Below are 23,014 nucleotides of genomic sequence, written 5' to 3' on the forward strand. Positions count from 1 at the left end.
ACCTGAATCCAATCGAGAATCTGTGGAAAGAGCTGAAAACTGCTGTTCACAAACGCCCTCCATCCAACCTCAATGAGCTCGAGCTGTTTTGCACGGAAGAATGGGCAAGAATTTCAGCCTCTCGATGTGTAAAACTGATAGAGACATACCCCAAGCGACTTGCAGCTGTAATCGCAGCAAAAGGTGGGCTACAAAGTATTAACTCAAGGGGGCCGAATAATATTGCACGCCCCACTTTTCAGTTTTGAATTTGTTAAAAAAGTTTAAAATATCCAATAATTTTCATTCCACTTCACGATTGTGTCCCACTTGTTGTTGATTCTTCCCCAAAAAATTAGAATTTTATATCTTTATGTTTGAAGCCAGAAATGTGGCAAAAGGTAGAAAAGTTCAAGGGGGCCAAATACTTTCACGATGCACTGTAAGAAGAAGAGCTGCTCTGTTGACATGGAGAAGCTGAATCACTGGTCGGTGACCGCTCTGAGCTGGCGCTAGATAGAGCAGGCAGGTATTTGCCTCTGTTAGCAACTACCTGCCTTTCAGTTTTTAGGCCTATAGTAAAGAAAAATGAAATAGTCTTTAACAACCCCTTTAATATCTTAGATTGCAGCCCTAAATCTATTAGATGAAAATGTTCAGATCTTGTATTGATTACTTATCCATTTCTGTTTTAGCCATGGTAAATCTTTAACACCGTATTCCAAGACAGTTCCTGCAGTTATAGCTAAAGCTTCTGCAATTTACAATCCTATTATCTATGGAATAATACATCCAAAGTACAGGTAAATCTCCTGCCATTTAAATATAAAATTCTAAAAGTGTAGAAGATGATTTTTATTATCCTTTAAAGAATATTTGTTCCTATATAAAAAAAAGTAATGCCAGCATGTGTAAGTTCTTGAGCTTGCTACTAATGCTGGTACCAACCAATGTGGCCATCAATATACAGTACTGTGCAAATGTTTTAGGCAGATGTTGAAAAAATGCTGCAAAATAAGAATGCTTTGAAAAATAAATGTGCTTATAGTTTATTTTCATCAATTAATAAAATGCAAAGTGAATGAGCAAAAGAGAAATCTAAATCAAATCAAATATATGATATGACAGCCCTTTGCATTCAAAGCAGCATCAGAGAATCAATACTCAATGATGTTGAGGTCCCAAACACTAATTGTTGTTGAGATCAAGGCTCTGTGAGGTCCGTATCATCACTTCCAGGTCACTTGGTTCTTTATGCTGATGATAGTTCTTAAAGGGGTAGTCTGAAATAAAACTAAACTTTCCTAAATGGCAATATATTTAATGCCATAATCTAAACTATTTTCTAATATACTTTAATTTAAAATTCCCTATCCTACCCTAACTACTCTATCTAACTGCCTTTCTTTTTTTTCCCCTTCTTCCTTTTTGATAACACTTTGTTTGATTATCATTCTCAAATGAATCATCATCATGGGCAGATTAAACGAAGCGTCATCAGTGACCTGGCTCAGATCAGTAGTAAAAAGCCAGCAACAGAGCACACTGTTAGTGGGCAATGTAAGACAAATACCTGGTTTGCCAAGACCTACCCCACCTCCACAAGTGACCAGCAAGGGTCTCTGCAAGCCAGGTATTCATCTTACAATGCACACTGACAGTTTGCTCTCTTGCCAGCTTGTTACTACTGATGTGAGCCGGTGAGAGAGCGCACTGTCTTTGTGAATATTACACAGTGACAGAGCAGGGACTAGCCCAGCCACTGAAATGAAGGTCACTGATGATGTTTCATTTATGGGAGAGGGCCGAGGCTGCAGCAGTGACGCTGGGATACTCAATCGAAGCGTTATCAAAAAGGAAGTATCAAAAATACAAACAAACAGAAAAGCAGTTAGATATTGTAGGTAGAGAAGCATAGGGAATTTTTAATTAAAGTATATTAGAAAATAGCTTAGATTACGGCAATAAAGAGAGGCATTTAGAATGAAAGTTAATTTGTATTTCAAATAACCCCTTTAATGTCATTGGCTGTGTGCTTGGAGTTATTGTTATGCTACAGATGCCTCCCTGTTGGTATTGCATGATGGATAAGTATCTGGATTTCTCAGCATTGTGAACACCAATATATGGGCAAGGTATGTAACCCATAGACGGAATGGTCAGCCAAGGAAACTTAGTGCAGCAATTGAAAGACACATCATGGATACTTCCCTTCAAAAATAGAGAAGTCCAACAGTGCCATCAGCTCAGAACTGGCAGCGAGCGGTGGGACCTAACTACATTCATCTATTATTCAGAGAAATCTTGCCTAAAGTAGTCATCATGGAAGAATTTTTATCAAAGAGCATATCTTTGATATGGAAACAAGCCAAAACTATTTAACTATGCACAAAAATCTAGGAACTGAGGTGCAGAAAATGGCAGCAGGTGCTTTGGACTAACAAGTTAAAATCTGAAATAATTGGTTGTAGCAGAAGGTAGTTTGTTCCCTGAAGGGCCGGAGAGGTGTAAAATAATCTGGGTCTGCAGGCAACAATGAAGAATGGTGGAGGTTCTTTGCAAGTTTATGGCTGCATTTCAGTAAATGGATTTGGGGATTTGGTTAAGATTAATTGTATCTTTAATGCTAAAAAATACAGGCAGATGTTTATCCATCATTCAATATCATAAGGGAAGCATCTGATTGGCTCAAAATTTATTCAGCAGCTGGAGAACGACACCAAACATAAAATCAAAGTAACTAAGAACTATTTGGTCACACTAAATATTGATTTGATTTATATTTCTCTTGTGTTCATTCACTTTGCCATTTGTTAATTAATAATAATAAACTATTATGGCTTGTTTCAAACTACGCTGTGCTCAGTAGGAATACTTCCGACAGTGTGCACAGTCAAGAAGAATGCCGAGGCTTCTTCACCATAAAGACCCACTATAAAGAATTCTTTACCACATTGGAATGTGTTCCTCAGGAGTGGCCTTCTGTATAGGAAAGTGCTTTCCATTACAGTTAAGCCCTTCATAACATGGCCATTTTCCATTTTTTTTTTGTTTTTTCCCCTTCTTCCAAGACCCATAACTTTTTTAGCTTTCCATCAATATAGCTGTATCAGGGCTTGCATATGGCGGGACAAGTTGTACGTTTGAATGACATCATTCTAGCAAGTGCGTTGAAATTGCAAAAAAAATGGCAATTTCACAATAGTTTTTTATATGCTCACTATATGGTAAAATTGTGTTGGAAAAATGATTCCCCAGTTCAGTAGGAGTATGCAGATACCAAAGATGTATAGGATATTTTTATTTAAGTCATGAAAAAATATTCTGAAATTTGCCCAAAAATTTTTTTTGCTTTCGTGCCCATTTTCCGAGAACTGTAATGTTTTCATTTTTCGGGATATAAGGCTGTGTGATGGCTTATTTTTTTACCTTGAGCTGACGCTCTTACTGATATCATTTTGGGGTACATTTGATGTTTTGATCACGCCTTATTCAATTTTATTGCAGTGTTGCAGCAACCAAAAAAACTTAATTTTGGCATTTTGATATTTTTTCTCGTCACACCGTTTACCAATCGGCTTCATTTATTTTATATTTTGATAGGTCGGACTTTTACAAATTCAGTGAAACCAAATTTGTGTATTTTTTATTGTTTTATTTTTAATGAGGCAAAAGGGGGATGATATGAACTTTTGTGTTTTTTTTATATTTTTGTGGAGGACAGGAGACTCTCCTCTGGACCCAGGTACCATAGAACCTGTAAAAAAAGAATAAAATAAAAAATAAATATTATACTTACCTTCTGATGGCCCCCAGTGTCTTTATCCGATGCGTCCTGGCTTGCCGGCAGCTCACGATGGTCTGAAAAGGACCTGCTGTGACGTCATTTAGTCATGTGACGGGTCACGCGACCGCTGACTTCGGCAGGCCATCAGAAGGTAAGTTTATATTTTTATTTTTTAACATTCTTTTACGGTCACACTATATAAATCCATGCTGGTTGCATGGATTTATATAGTGTGACCAAGTTGTCAAGCACTTTCCAAGTGATGCTAAAATCGTTTGGAAAGCGCTTGTCAACCCGCATGCAGAAATGCATGTGAAGAACGCTTCACATCCGCATGTCCCTGGCAGGAAAAACGCATGTACAATCTGCATGTACAATCCGCATGCGTTTTTTCTGCCAGGGAGATGCAGAAACGCTCAAAAAAAATCCGGAGCATTTCTGCATCGTGGGCACATAGCCTTATATTAATTGTATGACTCAATATGGAGCACACGTAGCCAGCTATACACAGCAGGAGGCCGCACAGTGCCATCTATACACAGCGGGAGGCCGCACGTAGCCATCTATACACAGCGGGAGGCCGCACGTAGCCATCTATACATAGCGGGAGGCCGCACGTAGCCTTCTATACACAGCGGGAGGCCACACATAGCCAGCTATACACAGCAGGAGGCCGCACGTAGCCATCTATACACAGCAGGAGGTCACACGGTGCCATCTATATACAGCGGGAGGCCGCACGTAGCCATCTATATACAGCGGGAGGCCGCACGTAGCCATCTATACACAGCGGGAGGTCGCACGGCACCATCTACACACAGCAGGAGGCCACATGTAGCCATCTATACACAGAGGGAGGCCGCACGTAGCCATCTATACACAGCGGGAGGCCGCACGGCGCCATCTATACACAGCAGGAGGCCACACGGCGCCATCTATACACAGCGGGAGGCCACACGGTGCCATCTATACACAGCAGGAGGCCGCACGCAGTCGCGCACACACAAACATATACAGACATATACATACACGCATAAACACATTTGAAACACAAAAATACATATAAACAGACATCACACAATGATATCTGCCTGCACACACACACACACACTCAACCACACATACACACACTCACTCTCACACTCTCACACATACACACTCTCTCACATACACACTCTCTCACACACACTCTCTCACACAGACACACACAGACTCACCATCCCCCGGCTCGGCTCCAGTTTTCCTGCTCCTTTCCGATGCAGCACTGCAGGCCGGGCGCGTGACGTCATAGTTAGGAGACAGGCTGCGCACAGGGCCGTGTCTTCTAGCAGTGACGCGGCCGGGCCAGCACAGGGAAGTTAACAGCTGCATTGCTGGCCCTGCCAGAGAAGAAGCAGCGTCCGTGCACCGCAGCTGGGGGGAGCGGTCCGGGGGGCCCCCCGCCACTGTCTGCCAGCATGTGCCGCAGTACCGCACATATAATGAGGGCAATCTGGCCATAGACACCCTGGAGCCCCGGGCCCCCTGGAGGCCCGAGGCCCCGGACGGTAGCCCAGATTGCCCTCATTATAATCCGCCTATGCACTAGTCCCTCAAGTTAAAATGTTAATTTGTTAAGGGACAACCATTGCAATTTGAAAATACTGTAGTTTGAGACCATAACTAAGAAAAATAGAGTTAAAATAAAAAATAAGCACAACAATACAAATAAGACAAATGGATATAGAAATTAGAAATAACTGCTTGGGGCTGTAAATTATAATATTTTCTATCTTCTCTTACATTTAATGGAAGTATTGTATATACCATAAGGATGCTGATTTATATGGGCAAAGTGTTAAATCTTGTCTCTCCATTTTTATATTCATAAATATGGTAGTATAGTTTAAGGATGTATTATTTCTACTTGGATGTAACATGTAACATTAACATAACTTTAGGGCTGCTAAAAAACTGTCTTTAAAAGAAACATTAGTAAATAAAAAAAGCCCTTCTAACTTTTATCCCCTGCCTCTTCATCACCAGTGTTCCCTGGCCTCTGCTTACCTTGCTGAAACGAAGACTACAGAAGTCAAATCATCATGAATGGCTCTAGACCTTTTTGCCCTGTATTTAAAGAAGCACTCCCATCGAAGTCTTCAGATTATATGGCACTGTGTACTTACAATTGCTCATTTTGTCTTTCTACCCAGCTAATTCTCTTTTCTCTGCTCTATATAGAAACAGGAAGTCTATTTTCTCTGCATTTATCATTCCCCTCTCCTGACCCAGCTGCTCCCTCCTCCCCTGCCAGGAAATTTTGTAGTGACTTATGACTCATACAGGGAAAACTTCCTTCCTGTTCCTGCATAGAGCTTAGAAGGATTCAGCTTGGCAGTTTTTAATCACGTGATGTTATAGAACTAATGGAAAAGAGAATAATTAGCTAAGTAAAAGGGCAAAATGAGCAATTGTAAGTACAGAGTGCTATATAATATGATGACTGCAGTATATTAAGAGGATAAAAATTTTGACCGGAGTGCTTCTTTAACTGAAGCAGTTACATAACCAAGCACATAGTATAAGAAAAACTGACTGTCAAAGGCATCACATGCATGTCCTTTCCAAAAGAACTGCTATAGAACATAATACCTCACACTCCCAACTGATTTAAGTCTTTAAGGGGAAATTAAGAAATCTTTGTATTGAAAATGTTATATAAACTTTGTGAATTTCAAATAGATTGCAATTAAAACTGTATTTTGTGCAATATGTAATAAAAAGTCATTTACCTTTTCAGGGAAACTATCCACAAGACTGTACCGTGTCTTCGATTCCTCATCAGACTACCAAAAAAAGACAGTATGTCTACATGCAATTTTGACTCTTCATTTAGAGGGTCACTCTACAGCCGTCAGTCATTAGCTTTGAGGAAAAAGAACAGTTGCATTTCTACAGTATCTACTGCAGAAACAGTGAGTTCAGCTTTTTTGGATCGCACCATCTAGTGGGCATTGTAGGCATGACTGTGATAACGGAACAGAGCATGTGTGGCAGCAGTGTTAACACAAAATGATACTTACTGTAAAAATGTATCTGTATACATTTCATTCTCTTACAGTTATTTTTAACACTACAGTATATACACTATCTGACTACACAAGTTTTTATATTATTTTTGCATATCGTTATATATGGTGTATATTTAATTCTGTATCATGACAAATGTTGAAAGTTATCACCTTCTAACAAGGCAACGACAGTAAGCAAAGCCTTTAGGGCTCTCTAGGAATTTGTATGTATAAACCAATTATGGATTAGGCCTCCTTCAGACCTCCATATTTTTTTACATATGCAAAAAAATGGTATGAGTGTCATCAGTGTCTTTTGTCTGAATTTCATCAGTTTTTGGTCTGTGTGTCAATTTTTATCATGAGTGTTTCATCAGTGATTTTCACGTATGGATGAATTAGTTAAAAAAAAGTTCATTTAATATACAAGTTAATTAAAAAGCTTCTTTTATTTATTGCAGTGTTAATCACAGACTGCATACGGGCAGAACACTGTTGCCATCAACGTGTTGTCAGTGTTTTTCACAGACCCATAGAATTCTATTGATACTTTTCATCTGCAAAGCTCATAAAAAATGGACATGTTCTTTTTGCAGGGATACACAGTCTGCAAAAAACAGAGACATGTGAACAGTTATAATGGGCATGTGGTCTAACCAAGAATATCACAGATAGAACATGTACGTGAAAAATGAGTGTCTCAATGAGGCGCATAGGGAAGGAACACTGGGGACCTATAACCTCTCACCCCAACTAGACTAAATCAGTGCTTTGGTGGGTACCTTGGAGTTTTTGGCTAACAATTTTCCGTTCACCATCATTCTCCCACAAGCGTAAAGCCAGAGTTAAAGCATGTCACAGGCCAGAAAAAGCTTGTTACCTGCATCACTGCATGGGTGCAGGTAAAAAAAAAAGACCTCCTAAAAGAGCACAGCTCAGAAGCTAGGATAGCATGCACTTAGCACAAATCAGATACAAAAGAAAGTTATAGTACTGTCTTCAGAGCTGTTCACTTCTAAAAGGTCTTTTGAGCAATTTGTGGGGGTCTAAGATCCCACCCCATGATGCCCCTAATTCATACCGAGCCCACCTCAGACCCACACTAATCTGCTCAAAACTAATGGACCTAAAACATATATCTCCCAAAAGTTTTTACTCTTTAAATGTTTAATATCTCCACTACCTGCAATTATTCAGTACTGTGGTTCCTGCATGTTGTGCAATCTGATGATTGCTGGTATGCAACAACTCACATCATCTCACATCATTGTTAAGGACATACTGGAAGTTACAGTTTCATGGGATGCAATTGTATATGGGATTTACCTGACAGTGCAATTGATTGCTGTACTAAGCTTGGTTATGATTTCATATATAGATGATGGTTCTGGTGCTGTAGCCATGTGCAAATGATGGTTCTGAAGATATAGTCATGTACCGACTTTGGTTTTGGTGCTGCATTCAAGTACTGACTGTGGTTTAAATCCTGAAGGTTCCATGGGCTTCTTTGATGAACTCTCAGCTTTAATTCCTTCCAAAAATGTTCTATTGGATTCAGGTCCGGTGATTGGCTCGGCCATTCTAGCAGCTTTATTTTCTTTCTCTGAAACCAATTGAGAGGTCTAGTCAGTAGAGATCAAAATTGATCTCTTTGGATGCCATAATACACACCATGTTTGTAGGCCAAAAGGCGCTGTATTTTTCAGCATTCTGTACTGGCAAACCTCATATAATTGAAGGAAGGATGAATGGAGAAATGTACTAAAGACATTCTTGATAAAAAAAAAAAACTGATTGGATGGGTTGTTGCTGACATTTGCTGAGAATTTCACGTCAATATCCCCTTTAGGAATATATTTACTTAAAAAACTGGTGACGTGTTCAATACTTATTTCACCTGCTATAAGTAAAATTATTAATATATATATCAACCAAATAAGTGTTTGACTAATGCTCTCATATAGTATCCACAGCACCCCATCTTTACTGAAAAAAACAGAAATGTAGAAATTTTTGCAAATTTATTAAAAAAGAAAAACTGAAATATCACATGGTCATAAGTATTCAGACCCTTTGGTCAGACACTAATATTTAAGTCACATACTGTTCATTTCCTTGTGATCCTCCTTGAGATGGTTCTACTCCTTCATTGGAGTCCAGCGGTGTTCAATTAAACTGATAAGACTTGATTTGGAAAGGCACACACCTGTCTATATAAGACCTCACAGCTCACAGTGCATGTCAGACCAAATGAGAATCATGAGCTCAAAGGAACTGCCCAAGGAGCTCAGAGACAGAATTGTGGCAAGGCACAGATATGGCCAAGGTTACAAATGAATTTCTTCATTACTCAAGGTTCCTAAGAGCACAGTGGCCTCCATAATCCTTAATCTTTAAATGGAAGAAGTTTGGGACCACCAGAAGTCTTCCTAGACCTGGCCGTCCAGCTAAACTGTGCAATCGTGGGAGAAGAGCATTGATGAGAGAGGTAAAGAAGAACCCCAAGATCACTGTGGCTGAGCTCCAGAGATGCAGTAGGGAGATGGGAGAAAGTTCCACAAAGTCGACTATCACTGCAGCCCTCCACCAGTCGGGCCTTTATGGCAGAGTGGCCCGACAGAAGCCTCTCCTCTACAAGACATATGAAAGCCCGCATAGAGTTTGTTCAAAAACACATGAAGGACTCCCAGACTATGAGAAATAAGACCCTCTGGTCTGATGAGACAAAGATAGAACTTTTTGATGAAAACTCTAAGCGCTATGTGTGGAGGAAACCAGCCACTGCTCATCACCTGCCCAATACAATCCCAACAGTGAATTATGGTGGTGGCAGCCTCATGCTATGGGGGTGTTTTTCAGCTGCAGGGGCAGGACGACTGGTTGCAATTGAAGGAAACATGAATGCGGCCAAGTACAGAGATATCCTGGATGAAAACCTCTTCCAGAGTGATCTGGACCTCAGACTTGGTCGAAGGTTCACCTTCCAACAAGACAATGACCCTAAGCACACAGCTAAAATAACAAAGGAGTGGCTTTAGAACAACTCTGTGAACATTCTTGACTGGCCCAGCCAGAGCCCTGACCTAAACCCAATTGAGCATCTCTGGAGAGACCTGAAAATGGCTGTCCACCAACGTTCACCATCCAACCTGACGGAACTGGAGAGGATGTGCAAGGAAGAATGGCAGAGGATCCCCAAATCCAGGTTTGAAAAACTTGTTGCATCATTCCCAAGAAGACTCATGGCTGTACTAGCTCAAAAGGGTATTTCTACTCAATACTGAGCAAAGGGTCTGAATACTTATGACCATGTGATATTTCAGTTTTTCTTTTTTAATAAATTTGCAAAAATTTCTACATTTCTTTTTTTTTCAGTCAAGATGGGGTGCAGAGTGTACTTTAATGAGGAAAAAATGAACTTTTTAGAATTTACCAAATGGCTGCAATGAAACAAAGAGTGACAAATTTAAAGGGGTCTGAATACTTTCCATACCCACTGTAGGGTAAAGGGACCTTCGGGCTTCCTAGTCTCCAGGGCCCGGGTGTGATTGCAACCACTGCACCTATTATTGTTATGCACCTTCGTTAACTAGTGTCTAAGTGTTATAGGCACTTTTAAGATACGTGCACACTACATCCTTTAGATGTCTGCAATTCTCATGCGTTTTTCAGGTGGAAGATGCTTCAGGACACACTTTGGTCTTTTGTCCTGAAGCAACTTTTTTTTGGTTCTTCTTGGTCATCTTTTACAACATCTTTTGATCATCAGTCTTATTTATTTATTTTTTTATTATTTTCTTTTTTTAAGAAACTGGTGAGTGAATTCCAAGCAGAAACTGCCCATATAATAGACTGGTCTCTTCTTTTATCTGCTTCGCGTATTAGGAATCCTAAAGCAGTTAAAAGAAATTTAAAAGGCTGAATATAAGGACAGCATGTTATTTTTACATTGCAGGTTATTCTTTTTAGCTTGTATTTAGCACCTTTTAGGTGACTAACAGAGCGGATCTGCCTGAAAAAAACACGTTCTGTATACATACGCTTTTTTAGGGGGCGTGACCACTGATAGTTTAGGCGGCGGATTAATGACAGATACGGCTCTGCACATAGTGTACGTTATTACAGCTTATATCTTCATCTTCATTCACTTCCTGGCCTTCACATAATCTTACCTTAATATCCTAATCTTCTTTGATGCTAATGAAATTAAATTGATACATTTATAAATAGTTTTTCCATATTCAGCTCTGGAAATCAGTTATCTTCCCCTTCTCCTTTTCACACACCAGTGGCTAGGTGTAAGATTACTAGCTGCTGAAATTCTGCCACCACTGTGTGCTTGGTTTCATCAAAAATATTTGCACTGACTTGGTTTAGCGTCCAGTCCGGTCCTCTTTAGCAGTTAGACCAGGGCAACCTTCACTACCCCAGCTGGCCTCAGCAGCCCAACATCCAGGGTGCTTCTGGCACTTACGACATCACTTGAAGCCTAGGTATTAGGCCTCACACAACGTCATGATGTGTTTTGTATAGCAGTGCCTAGTAAAACGCAAAGGTGCCCACATTGCCAGACGTAGGATGTCAGCCACACAAGTAAAGACTGCCTCTGTCTGGCTGCTATGGAAGACAAAACTGAATGCCAAACCAAGTCAGGGCAAATCGTTTTCTGAACTCTACTGCTTGCAATAAGAGACCAAGAATATGAATCGCACCACAATTACCAGGCCTTGTCTTTAGCAATGTGCCATCCCACCAAAAACATGTATTAGAAGAAAAGTAACTAGTGATGAGCGAGCATGCTCGCTACTGTTCGGTGCTCACCCGAGCATCTCACTGCTCGAGATGCTTGGCGCTCGCCGAGTATTTCCGGGTTGCTCGGGCGGGAACTCGGGTTCCCTCCCTGCATGCTTGGCGCTCTTTAGAGAGCCAATGAACATGAAGGGATTGCCTGCCATGCATTGAAATGCCGTAGCTGTGTTGGTTGTGGGCATTACAGTGATTGGCTGGCCGCACAGCATCATCAGGTCTATATCAGACCTGGCGCCGCCATGCTCGTCACAGTCACTCTGGATCAGACAGTGTAGGGAGAGCTGCTGCTGCATCAGGGAGAGATTTGATCGTGTAGTGTAGGGAGAAAAACCGTACATTACACATATCCATCTTAAAAAACAGTCCTTCTCAGGACGAATCCATCTGCAGAGATATCAGGCAGGCAGGGTGTATAGGCAGGCAGTGTGTATAGCAAATTGCACTGCATATAGCACAAGAGGCTCCATTCCAATTCTGCCTTCTGCTGCTGTTAGATATTTCTATACAAAGGCCCAGGTCTCAGGGGCCAGGAATACTTTTCTTTGGAACTTAATCCTCATTATTTGCTTAAAAAGCAATCCAGAGAACACCGTTTTTCTGCGCCATTTGCTTGTTGGCACTGCAGAATACAGCCAGGTCCTTTCCATATTAGAGTGCTAGAAATCCAGCTATTTAAAACTATGTTTTCTCCGTCAAACGGATCACATATACGTTGTCAGAAAATACTGCCATTTCTGGCCTCCATTAAAAATTTCTTTCAGTGTGTCATTGAAGCAATTCACCGCAGTTTACTGTTCAAACTACTTACCTACAGGCCAGGTATTTAAAACTCTGTTTTCTCCGTCAAACGGATCACATATACGTTGTCATAAAATACTGCCATTTCTGGCCTCCATTAAAAATTTCCTTTAGTGTGTCATTGCAGCAATTCACAGCAGTTTGCTGTTCAAACTAGTTACCTACAGGTCAGGTATTTAAAACTATGTTTTCTCCGTCACACGGATCACATATACATTGTCAGAAAATACTGCCATTTCTGGCCTCCATTAAAAATTTCCTTCAGTGTGTCACTGAAGCAATTCACCGCAGTTTGCTGTTCAAACTACTTACCTACAGGCCACGTATTTAAAACTGTGTTTTCTCTGTCAAACGGATCACATGTACGTTGTCAGAAAATACTGCTATTTCTGGCCTCCATTAAAAATTTCCTTTAGTGTGTCACTGAAGCAATTCACACCAGTTTGCGGTTCAAACTAGTTACCTACAGGCCAGGTATATAAAACTCTGTTTTCCCCGTCACACGAATCACATATACGTTGTCAGAAAGTACTGCCATTTCTGGCCTCCATTAAAAATTTCCTTTAGTGTGTCAGTGAAGCAATTCACAGCAGTTTGCTGTTCAAACTACTTACCTACAGGCCAGGTATTTAAGACTCTGTTTTCTCCGTCACACGGATAACATATACGTTGTCAGAAAATACTGCCATTTCTGGCCTCCATTAAAAATTTCTTTTAGTGTGTCTGTGAAGCAATTCACACCAGTTTGCTGTTCAAACTACACGGATCACATATAAGTTAGCTCCAAACTCAGTCATTTGTAGTGAGCGTGGAAGATACTATCCTCCATTTAAAATGGGCAAGGCACGTGGCGAGGGACGGGGAACTGGACGTGATGGTAATGGTGTATGCATAGGCCGAGGACAAGGCTGTGGCTAAGCCGAAATTGTGCTACAACAAACACCCACATCTTCTCGCCTGACCTTTCTGTCCCAATTTCTAGGGGACCGCAGCACACCACTATTGAACCCAGAGCAGTGTCAAAAGGTTGTTGGTTGGATAGCGGATAATTCCAGTCACTCAGCCACCACCACCACCCTGTCTTCCACACAGTCAAGTCTCAGTAGCCGTGAGTCTGGACCGCATATTCCTCACCCTGATCCGCCTTCCCCCACCGTGCCGAGTATCCAGAGACAACTGATCCCACACTTGGACACTCTGAAGGGCTGTTTACTTTTCCATTTATAGATTCGGGCCTCTTGCCCGGTCCACTTGAAGCGGGGCAAGAGGAGATCGCGTGTAGCGATGCCCAAATATTTGAGCAGCCACGGTCACACGAAGATGACGGTGGGAAAGTGTCACAAGAGGTGGACGATGATGAGACACAATTGCCAGAAAGTCAGGAGGAGAACCAGGGTGCGGAAGTGGAAGACGAGGTGGTGGATGATATAGTAACTTACCCAACCTGGCAGGAGGACATGCAGAGCGAGGACAGCAGCACACAGGGGGAGGGAGGCAGAGCACCCCAACAGGCAGGAAGAAGCAGTGTGGTGGCCGCAGACAGAAGGCAGGCAACCGTTCCCTGTAACACCAACACGAAGGAAGTTGCCAGTACAACTGGTAGGTCTTCCCGAGTCAGGTTGTTTTTTAAAGACTCTGCCGATAACCCCAAAAGGGCCATTTGCACCACCTGCCAGGCCAGCATCAGCAGGGGTGGCAAAATGACCAGCCTGACCACCACCAGCATGATCAGGCACATGGCAGCAAAGCACCCGACTTTGTGGACCGAACCCCAGGGTCCAGGAACAGTGTCTGCGGGTGGCACCATTGCTTCTTCCGCTGTTGTGCATGCAAGCCAATCCTCTGTCCAAGGTGCATGTGAAGACGCCTCCTGCCCTGCACCTGTCGTTGCACACTCTCAAGTAGCAGCATCAGGAAGCACGTCCATATCCTTGTCCCAGCGCAGCGTTCGGTTGTCCATACCCCAGTCCTTGGAACGCAAGCGCAAATATGCAGCCAACGCCCCACAGGCCACACTACTAAATTCTCACATTTCACGACTGCTTGCACTCGAAATGTTGCCTTCCGCAACCTGATGGCGGTGGCCGTCCCTCAGTACTCGGTCCCCAGCCGCCACTAGCCTCCATCTCTGAAATGACCACATCAGTGGAAGCACTGCAGCACTGCCTCGGCCAAGCGGCAACAGGTTGTGCTGAAGCTAATATGCTTAGGTGAAAAACCGCACAATGCTGAAGAGTTGTGGACAGCTCTGAAAGAGCAGGCATATCTGTGGCTCACACCGCTGAACCTACAGCCAGGCATGGTCGTGTGTGACAATGGCCGGAACCAGGTGGCGGCTCTGAGGCCAGGCGAGCTCACACACGTACCATGCCTGGCCCACGTGCTTAACCTCGTGGTTCAGTGGTTTCTAAAATCCTACCCGGAGCTGCCGGATCTGCTTGTTAAAGTACGCCGCCTGTGTGCCCATTTTAGAAAGTCAGCTACAGCTTCCGCCGCCCTTGCAGTGTTTCAGCAGCGTTTGCAGCTTCCGGCTCACAGACTGGTGTGTGATGTCCCCACGCGTTGGAACTCTACACTGCAGATGTTGGTAAGGACTTGTGAGCAGAAGAGGGCAGTTGTTGAGTACCAGCATCAACAAGGCCGTCGGTATTCAGTTCAGACTCCACACATAAGACCTCAGTAGTCGACATGGATGTCAGACATATGTACCATCCTCCAAAACTTTGAGGTCTCCACCAAGATGGTGAGCGGCGATGATGCCATAATTAGCGTCACCATCCCGCTACTCTGTCTTCTGAAATGCTCTCTGCTCACAATCAAAGAGGATGCATTGCAGGCGGAGCATGATGAGATGGAGCAAGGAACCATACAGGGTGATAACACACAGCCAAGCCTCATCTCATCCCAATGTGGATTTGGTGACAATGAGGAAGAGGAGGAAGAGGAGGAAGGACAGGAGCTAGTTTCATGCACTATAGACGGTACTACCTGCACAGCTGTCATACCGTCTGTTCAGTGTGGATGGCCAGAGGACAGAGAGGAGGAGGAGGAGAGCATGGTCAGTCATCCACTTGGTGAGAACACGGAAGTCTTGCCTGTTAGTAGTCTGGCACGCATGGCTGAGTTTATGTTACGCTGCCTTTCCAATGACCATTGCGTACTCAAAATTTTGGGTGACAGTCATTACTGGTTGGTGACAGTCATTACTGGTTGGTGACACTTCTAGACCCACGCTACAAGGAGAACTTTATATCTCTTATTCCTGAGGCGGACAGATCTACAAAAATGGGGCAGTACCAGAAGGCCCTTGTTGTGAAACTATTACGGTTTCCCTCTATGCCTGTCCATTCACCGAGCTAAATACAACTCTCAGCAAAAAAAGTTGTGGACTGGCTCCATACCGTCCCTGGCCACATTCACCTGTTCACGTGTTTGTGGTTAGGCGGTCCTTCCCAGAAAGTGCACTGGGGAGGGCACGGGTATTGTTGTGGGACCCATGCTTGTGGAAGGCGGAGGCGATACCGGGAAATATAGTGGCGGCTGGGGACCGAGTATGGACACCCGGCCGCTGTCGGCATGAGGTTGTGAAAGGCTTCCGCCTTCACGAGCTTAAAAGGCCACATTTCAAGTGCAAAGAGCTGCCCAGAAATCTGGCAGTTTAGTGGTGCGGCCTGTGGGTGGGTGGGTGGCTGGCTGCATACTTGCACTTGCATTCCAAGTAACAGAAAACTAAGCAGGTGGTGGCCTCTATCATCATCATGGCCTCACCTCAACACTATGAACTCTCCTGAAGGAGAAGCCGGGGCCCGCCGGAGGAGTCTCAGGCTCTCTGGTGGGCCCGTCCAACCCTGCCGAAAAGCAGCCCTGGCTAAGAAAAGTGTGGAGGAATGTTCCCGGACACTCTATGGCTGCTTTTTTTAATGTGGATAGGCCATGCTTATGCATGTTATTTCTCAAAACGCATTACAGATCAGGCCATTGTCCAACTCTGTATTCAAGAAATTAAGTGCGCAGAGAAAGATGTCTGTGTGTGTCAAAGCACCACCGACAAGTGCGAGTTGATGTTGGATGGGCTGCCATTGCTTCTGCAACAAGCTCAATTACAGGACTTACTGGGAGAAATGACATGCAGGGTACATACAGTTTCCCTCTATGCCAGTCCTTTCACCGAGCTAAATACAACTCTTAGCAAAAAAAGTTGTGGACTGGCTCCGTACCGTCCCTGGCCACATTCACCTGTCCACGTGTTTGTGGTTAGGCGGTCCTTCCCAGTAAGTGCACTGGGGAGGGCACGGGTAATGTTGTGGGACCCGTGCTTGTGGAAGGCGGAGGCGATACCGGGAAATATAGTGATGGCTGGGGACTGAGTATGGACACCCGGCCGCCGCCGGCATGAGGTTGTGAAAAGCTTCCGCCTGCTCGAGCCTAAAAGGCCACATTTCAAGTGCAAGCAGCTGTCAAAAATTTGGCTGTATAGTATTGCAGCCTGTGGGTGGGTGGAAGCCTGCATACTTGCGCTTGCATTCCAAGGAATGGGGTAGGGACAACTGAACGCTGCAGTGAGACAAGGACGTGGACGGTGATTGTTGCAAGTCTGCAATGACAGGTGCATGGTGGGAGGCATCTTCGCATGCGCCAAGGATCACTTATGATGGACACACTTTTAAGCAGTGACCTAGGAGTCAGAGATGCTCCCAGAGGTCTTCCCCATGCTGTTCCCATGTCTTTTCAGCACTGTATGCATGTGTCTGATAATGTGTCACATACCACATAGCCAGATAAGGTTGTAAAATGTTAAAATGACATTTCCTGGTGAATGCATTTGTCTTGGTTGAAAGCAATTCAAAAGTGCAAAAACGCATCAAAAACGCTACATGTGAACATAGCCCAAGGTGTGGAGGAGTAATTTTGTTTTTGGTTATTTATTTTGCCTTATATACAAGTCATTACCCGGGAAAGGATGGTCCTTAACATATTTCCCAGGAAAATCCATTTGGTTTCGTTTTTGTATGTATTATTGTGAGTCCGTAAAAGTGGCGTAATACTCTGACCACGTTGCTGACAGCAGTGATCTGGGAGTCAGAGATGCTTCCAGGGGTCTTCCCCATGCTGTTCCCATGTCATTTGAGCACTGTTCCCATCGATTTGGGCAATTTTTAGGCCCTCTGCAGACCCCCGGGGGGAGCCACCTGAAAAATGCTCGAGTTTCCCATAGACTTACATTGGGCTCGTTGCTCGGGTCGAGCACCCGAGTATTCCAATTTGCTCGACCCGAGCAACGAGTACCCGAGCATTTTAGTGCTCGCTCATCACTAAAAGTAACCCTTTTATTCTCGGTAATGTATTTACAAGTCTATTTGCTTCAGGAACCTGCCGAGACGGCAGCAGACTGAGAAACAGTGTGTGCAAATTTATCTTCTGTCCTCTTTAATCTTTCTTTTCTAGCTCTAGAAATGTATGCACAAATTCAAGTTCTCATGCGTGAAATGGTGATTTAATTTCACTCATTAGTGCTGCTCATTTATTTTTACATTTATTATTTATTATGCTACAAAAGTTCCTTTTTACTTGTATATATTCTTCATGATCTGGCTCAGAAGGATTTCATTGATTGAATCTTGTCTGTAGATCTCTATTTGAATTCTCAGGCAGCAGACACTGGAGTTCTGATCTAGAGAAAAGAGTTCACACTCTGATAAAATATAAAATCCATGGTGTTGAATTCTATAAATCATGTCAAGGGTTGGAGTCTTTGATGGCAGCGCAAAAACTGAAAAATCCACTGCAGAAAACAATAAATAATTCTGTTTTGTTTTCAATTATCTTATATTGATGCATATTCAGGAATCCACATACAGTTAGGTCCATATATATTTGGACAGAGACAACATTTTTCTAATTTTGGTTCTAGTCTAGACATTACCACAATGAATTTTATACAAAACAATTCAGATGCAGTTGAAGTTCAGACGTTCAGCTTTCATTTGAGGGTATCCACATTAAAATTGGATGAAGGATTTAGGAGTTTCAGCTCCTTAACCTGTGCCACCCTGTTGTTTTAAAACAGACCCTGTTCAAATCTATACTCAATGCTCATCCATGCAATCAATATATCACATCAGTGAGAATACACCCCCTCCTAGACAAACATTCAGTCTACACAAGCCTAAGGGTACCTTTAGACAGGCACACATTAGCTTACATCATGACACAGTAATCAAAAAATGGCTTTACAATATGCAATCTAAAGAACAGAACTGAATAATTTGAGAAGAAAAGAATAGCTTATATGCTACATACCTTTAAAGATGTGTATTCACAGCTCAGTGTCCACTCACAGAATTGAAAGAGAAATGACTGGATGAGTACTTACTGACTGATAAGAACAGTGAAACCTCCACCATTGAAAAATGAGATGAAGTACACAGGAAAACAAATAAATTTTGCAGGCAGAAATAATTAGTGACCTGTTGAACAGTATAAAATGTTATCGGGTCATATTGACCCGAACAGTACAAGTGTAACAATCAACATGTAGCAAAAAGTAAACAAAAAACAACACTCATAATAAGAACCCCTCAAATGAGGAAAAGTTAATTAATTACAAGTTTCAGATCCGCATAATAAATAATCTGCAGGGTTTCGAATTTCATTTCGGGTCATATGGACTCGAACAGAACGGCAGGGTTAATAGACATTTATACTCGTCTGAGATCTCAATACCCCATTAATTTAAAAGAAGCCCCCTTTTATTATGCAAAATATTCACAAAATCTAGGCACTTTGCATTTACCATCACAAAATTTGAAGTTTTCACAGATTTTCCCAGTTTATTTCTACTTTCTGCTATTAGGAAACTATCCACTTGCCGCTGACTGATGTTATTAGTCTAATTATGTGTATTATTCAGTGGTTTAGATGAACAAGGGTTTACTGAATAAGTGAACCTGATTAAAAAGAGAATACCTAATGCCTGCATCAGAAATGTATTTCTTAATGAGTAATTCAGCGAAATATTAATTGCTTATTCATTCCTTAATATAGTAATCCTTTTAAGAACACTTTTTCTACTCATTTTTCAGTGTTTTTTGTGCATTTCATTTCAAAGTCTCTTATCTTTTCTTTTTTTTTTCACATATTTATTAACTATGTGCACACGAATTTATTAGACATTTGCGCTATGCGCATTATTTGTGAAAGTGGGATGCAAAGTGGGCAAAGTTTAGTGTTTGCAAGAATTTGAGATTTAATTATAAAAATAACTTTTTTTAAAATGTTACATCTTGACATGGTAAGTCACCGAGAGCCGATACTTCTGTAATATGTAGCTAACACCCTCCTGCTACAACAGCCGAGATTGATGTAACTCCAAATCTACCCATTAGATGACACTAAGGCCATGTTCACACTTTCAGTATTTGGTCAGTATTTTACATCAGTATTTGTAAGCCAAAACCAGGACAGGGTGAAAAAGGCAAAAGTGGTGACGTGTTTATATTATACTTTTCCTCTGATTACTCCACTCCTGATTTTTGGTTACAAATACTTATGTGAAATACTGACCTAATACTGAACGTGTGAACGTGGCCTTAGGAAAAAACACTGTGCCCCAAAAATGCACCAGAATATTAGAGCAAATTTCTGGCACATATTAATTCAACCTATGATTGTGTAGTATAAATTTAGACTTCACAGTGTAAATATACACCAAATTTATCATCCTGAATGTGCCACTAAGACACCACTATGACTAACCACATTTTAGACTGTCTAGTTTAAGTATATGCTATTAAATATTAACACAAGATTAGTAAATCTGTGCCAAAGTATTTAAGATTAATGACCCAAAAACGTATATTATTATTGATTGGAAAACTATAAAGGTCATTAAACATAAGAGTTTGTGTGCTGGGCTGCATGAGGAAATACATGTGTTTACTAGGTCTCCTTCACATGCACTTTTTTTTTTTTACTAGATGTCCTTTACTTGCTCTTGGCATTTTTACTGGCACTTTTGAAGTTCTATAGAGGAACTTATGAATAACTACTAGTTAAGTCTCCACAGAAAAGTTCTATTGATCATGAAATTTGTCATGTAATCATTAGTAGTGTTGAGCCACCCCCGTAGTGTTCGAGTTCGGTTCGGTTCATCGAATACCCGTATGTTCGCCGAACTGTTCGTTGAACACCGTCGAACAACGTTAAAACCAATGGCAGGCAAACAAAAACACATAGAAACACATAGAAAACACCTTCAAAGGTGTCCAAAAGCTGACAAACTGCTCAGAAGACACAACTAACACATGGAAAAGTGACAAGTACATATAGTCATGCGAAAAGAAAAGAGGTGGAGGAGTAAAAGGAGGGGGAGACACAGATATAGGCATGTTATGCCCTTCTAAAACCAAAAAAGTGCGAAGCCGACACGGCCAGTCCGTTCCTGCCCGTGCGACCTCCGTGTCGCCGGGTTTGTGCCAGAGCTGCGGTGGACCCTGACGGCCAGCCCCCCTCTCTCAATACTGGTGCCTGTCCGCTGGTGGGTTGAGCCCCCCGCGGTTGGGGGGAGTAACATCTGCAAAAGAAAGACCATCTTCCAGCCAAACTAAGATATCTACTTCTTTTCATGGACAATGTGATACGATCCCTTTCTTATGGACATGCCCATCACTACAAATTCCAGATGAGGCACAAAAACAGCAGGTGCTTCAACGTATATCAAGTGCTCCTTCAAGTGGGCTCTCCTCCACCTCAACTTCAACATCACAAATACTCCAGTCCTCAGAGGTGTCACCCCAATCGCACTTGCTTCCTCACAGCTCCCAAGTCTCCAGCTGCCCGTCTGAGTATGGGGTAACACAGATGGTTGAGTCTGCACAGCTGTTTACTCATAATATAGCCTGGGAAACGGAGGTCTGCTCCAGAGCTTCTGTTAATCCAGACGAGGAAATGATCTGCACTGATGGCCAGAATCTTTATGAGTCGGATCCAGGACCAGATGAAGAAGGTTCTGAGCATAATGTAGACCCTCGTTCCCAAACTGTAACTCCTGTTGGTGGAGACAATGATGAAGACGATGATGAGACTCAAATACCTGATTGGAGCGACAACTTGACTTTTCGGTCAGGGCAGGAAGAGGTTGGCTCTGAGGACGACGGGTGTGAGAACACACAGGGTGATGATGACAAGGTTGGAGATCCCACTTACTGTCAACCCACAGTCAGCCAGTCGATGAGGTGGAGGAGGATGTGACAAGCCCAGGGGATGGGGATGACTTGGTACCCGGCCCTCTGCCTGGCCTTTGGGATGTCGCGGTGGTCGGCTCCCGGGCCCGTACCCTGGGGTCAGTCTTTAAAAGGGTGGATAATTGTTAATTTTATAAGAGTTCGTGACGCCACCTGTAGTATTTGGTGAGAAGCACCAGCGCTGCAGTAGTCCACTGAGACCGGTGATAAGGCAGCTCGATGGTATAGCTCCCCACAGGTGGAGCTAGGCCTCAGGGCAGCGTATACAGGGGGAATGCAGGACAGGCGAGACCCAGCTGGGTCAGAGCAAGAACGGGAACGGACACGGTAGTCACTTCAGTACCTTTCACTGGTGGAAATTCAGGCACATCCCGGAGCACTGTAGGGTGAAGGGTGCATATCTGGATCCTCCCCAATGAGCGGGTGTAGGGCCTCCTGTTTCTTGCCTCTGCGTAGTAAGTAGAGATGAGCGTTGTTCTACTCGAACTGTTCGCCAATCTCAAATTCGATCTGTTTTGGGCGGTGTTTGAGCCGGTCGGCGAACACGAACAATTTGAGAAAAATTCGGCTGTTCGAGGTTATGTTCGATAACTGTTCGTGCACCAAAATCATAACTGGATTTTTCTCAGTAATGATGAAAATTAATGTTAATACGCAGTTTGAGTGTACAGCGGGGCGGGGGGAGGGGCAGGGGATGGATCTCTGCAGGAACAATGAAGATCTCCATTTTTTTTTCTCTTTCCCGCATTTGCAGTGGGGAGGTGCAATCTGTCAGCCTATCAGCAGCGCACACACGGAGCGAAGTGCTTTTTTTCACACAAGCAAGGGCATGTGTGATTGGCAGTGTATGTCACATGTCCTTGCCCTATAAGACCAAGCCATTTTCCCCGTCGCCACCATTTTCTCACTGCTGCAGCTGCGTGTTAGACGGCACCGCTGTTGCTGTGTGCGCTATACCTTGTTAATTTCAAGCCAATTTTCGCACAAATATACAGATAGCTTGGGAGTAGGGAATAGTTGTGATTGCAGTCCTTTTAAGGACTAGGTTACAGCATTTCCTACGACTTTTATCAGGCAGGTCTGTGCTCTTAAATAGATAGATTGTGGGAGTAAAGACTAATTGTAATTGGAGTCCTTTTCAGGACTAGGTTACATCAGTTCCTATCAGTTTTTGCCAGGCAGGTCTGTGCCAGTGCTGTGCAAGTTTTTTTCACAGCATTTGGCTGAATCTAGCAAAGCTAATCCTTTTTGGCCTATTGCAGAGTGTGTTAGTCAGTGGAGTAGCCTATCTGTGTTGCAAGATATACCACCTGTGTATAGAATACCAATTTTTTTACTGCACCTAGTGA

General features: G+C 42.8%; 1 protein-coding gene across 3 annotated transcripts in view; it reads left to right on the forward strand.

The window, feature by feature from the left end:
- The window catches only part of LOC141153439 (melanopsin-B-like), a 343,613-nt gene that overhangs the window by 189,486 nt on the left and 131,113 nt on the right, over window positions 1-23,014 (forward strand). For all 3 annotated transcript variants that reach the window (XM_073638228.1, XM_073638237.1, XM_073638245.1), the window contains exons 7-8: window positions 675-782; window positions 6,546-6,720. In XM_073638228.1, the coding sequence (XP_073494329.1) occupies window positions 675-782; window positions 6,546-6,720 (283 nt within the window). The remainder of the gene's footprint in view (window positions 1-674; window positions 783-6,545; window positions 6,721-23,014) is intronic.

The sequence above is a fragment of the Phyllobates terribilis genome, unplaced genomic scaffold (genome assembly GCF_046119375.1).
Source record: "Phyllobates terribilis strain yellow unplaced genomic scaffold, ASM4611937v1 Scaffold_1__5_contigs__length_1240528914, whole genome shotgun sequence".
Lineage (NCBI taxonomy): Eukaryota > Metazoa > Chordata > Amphibia > Anura > Dendrobatidae > Phyllobates > Phyllobates terribilis.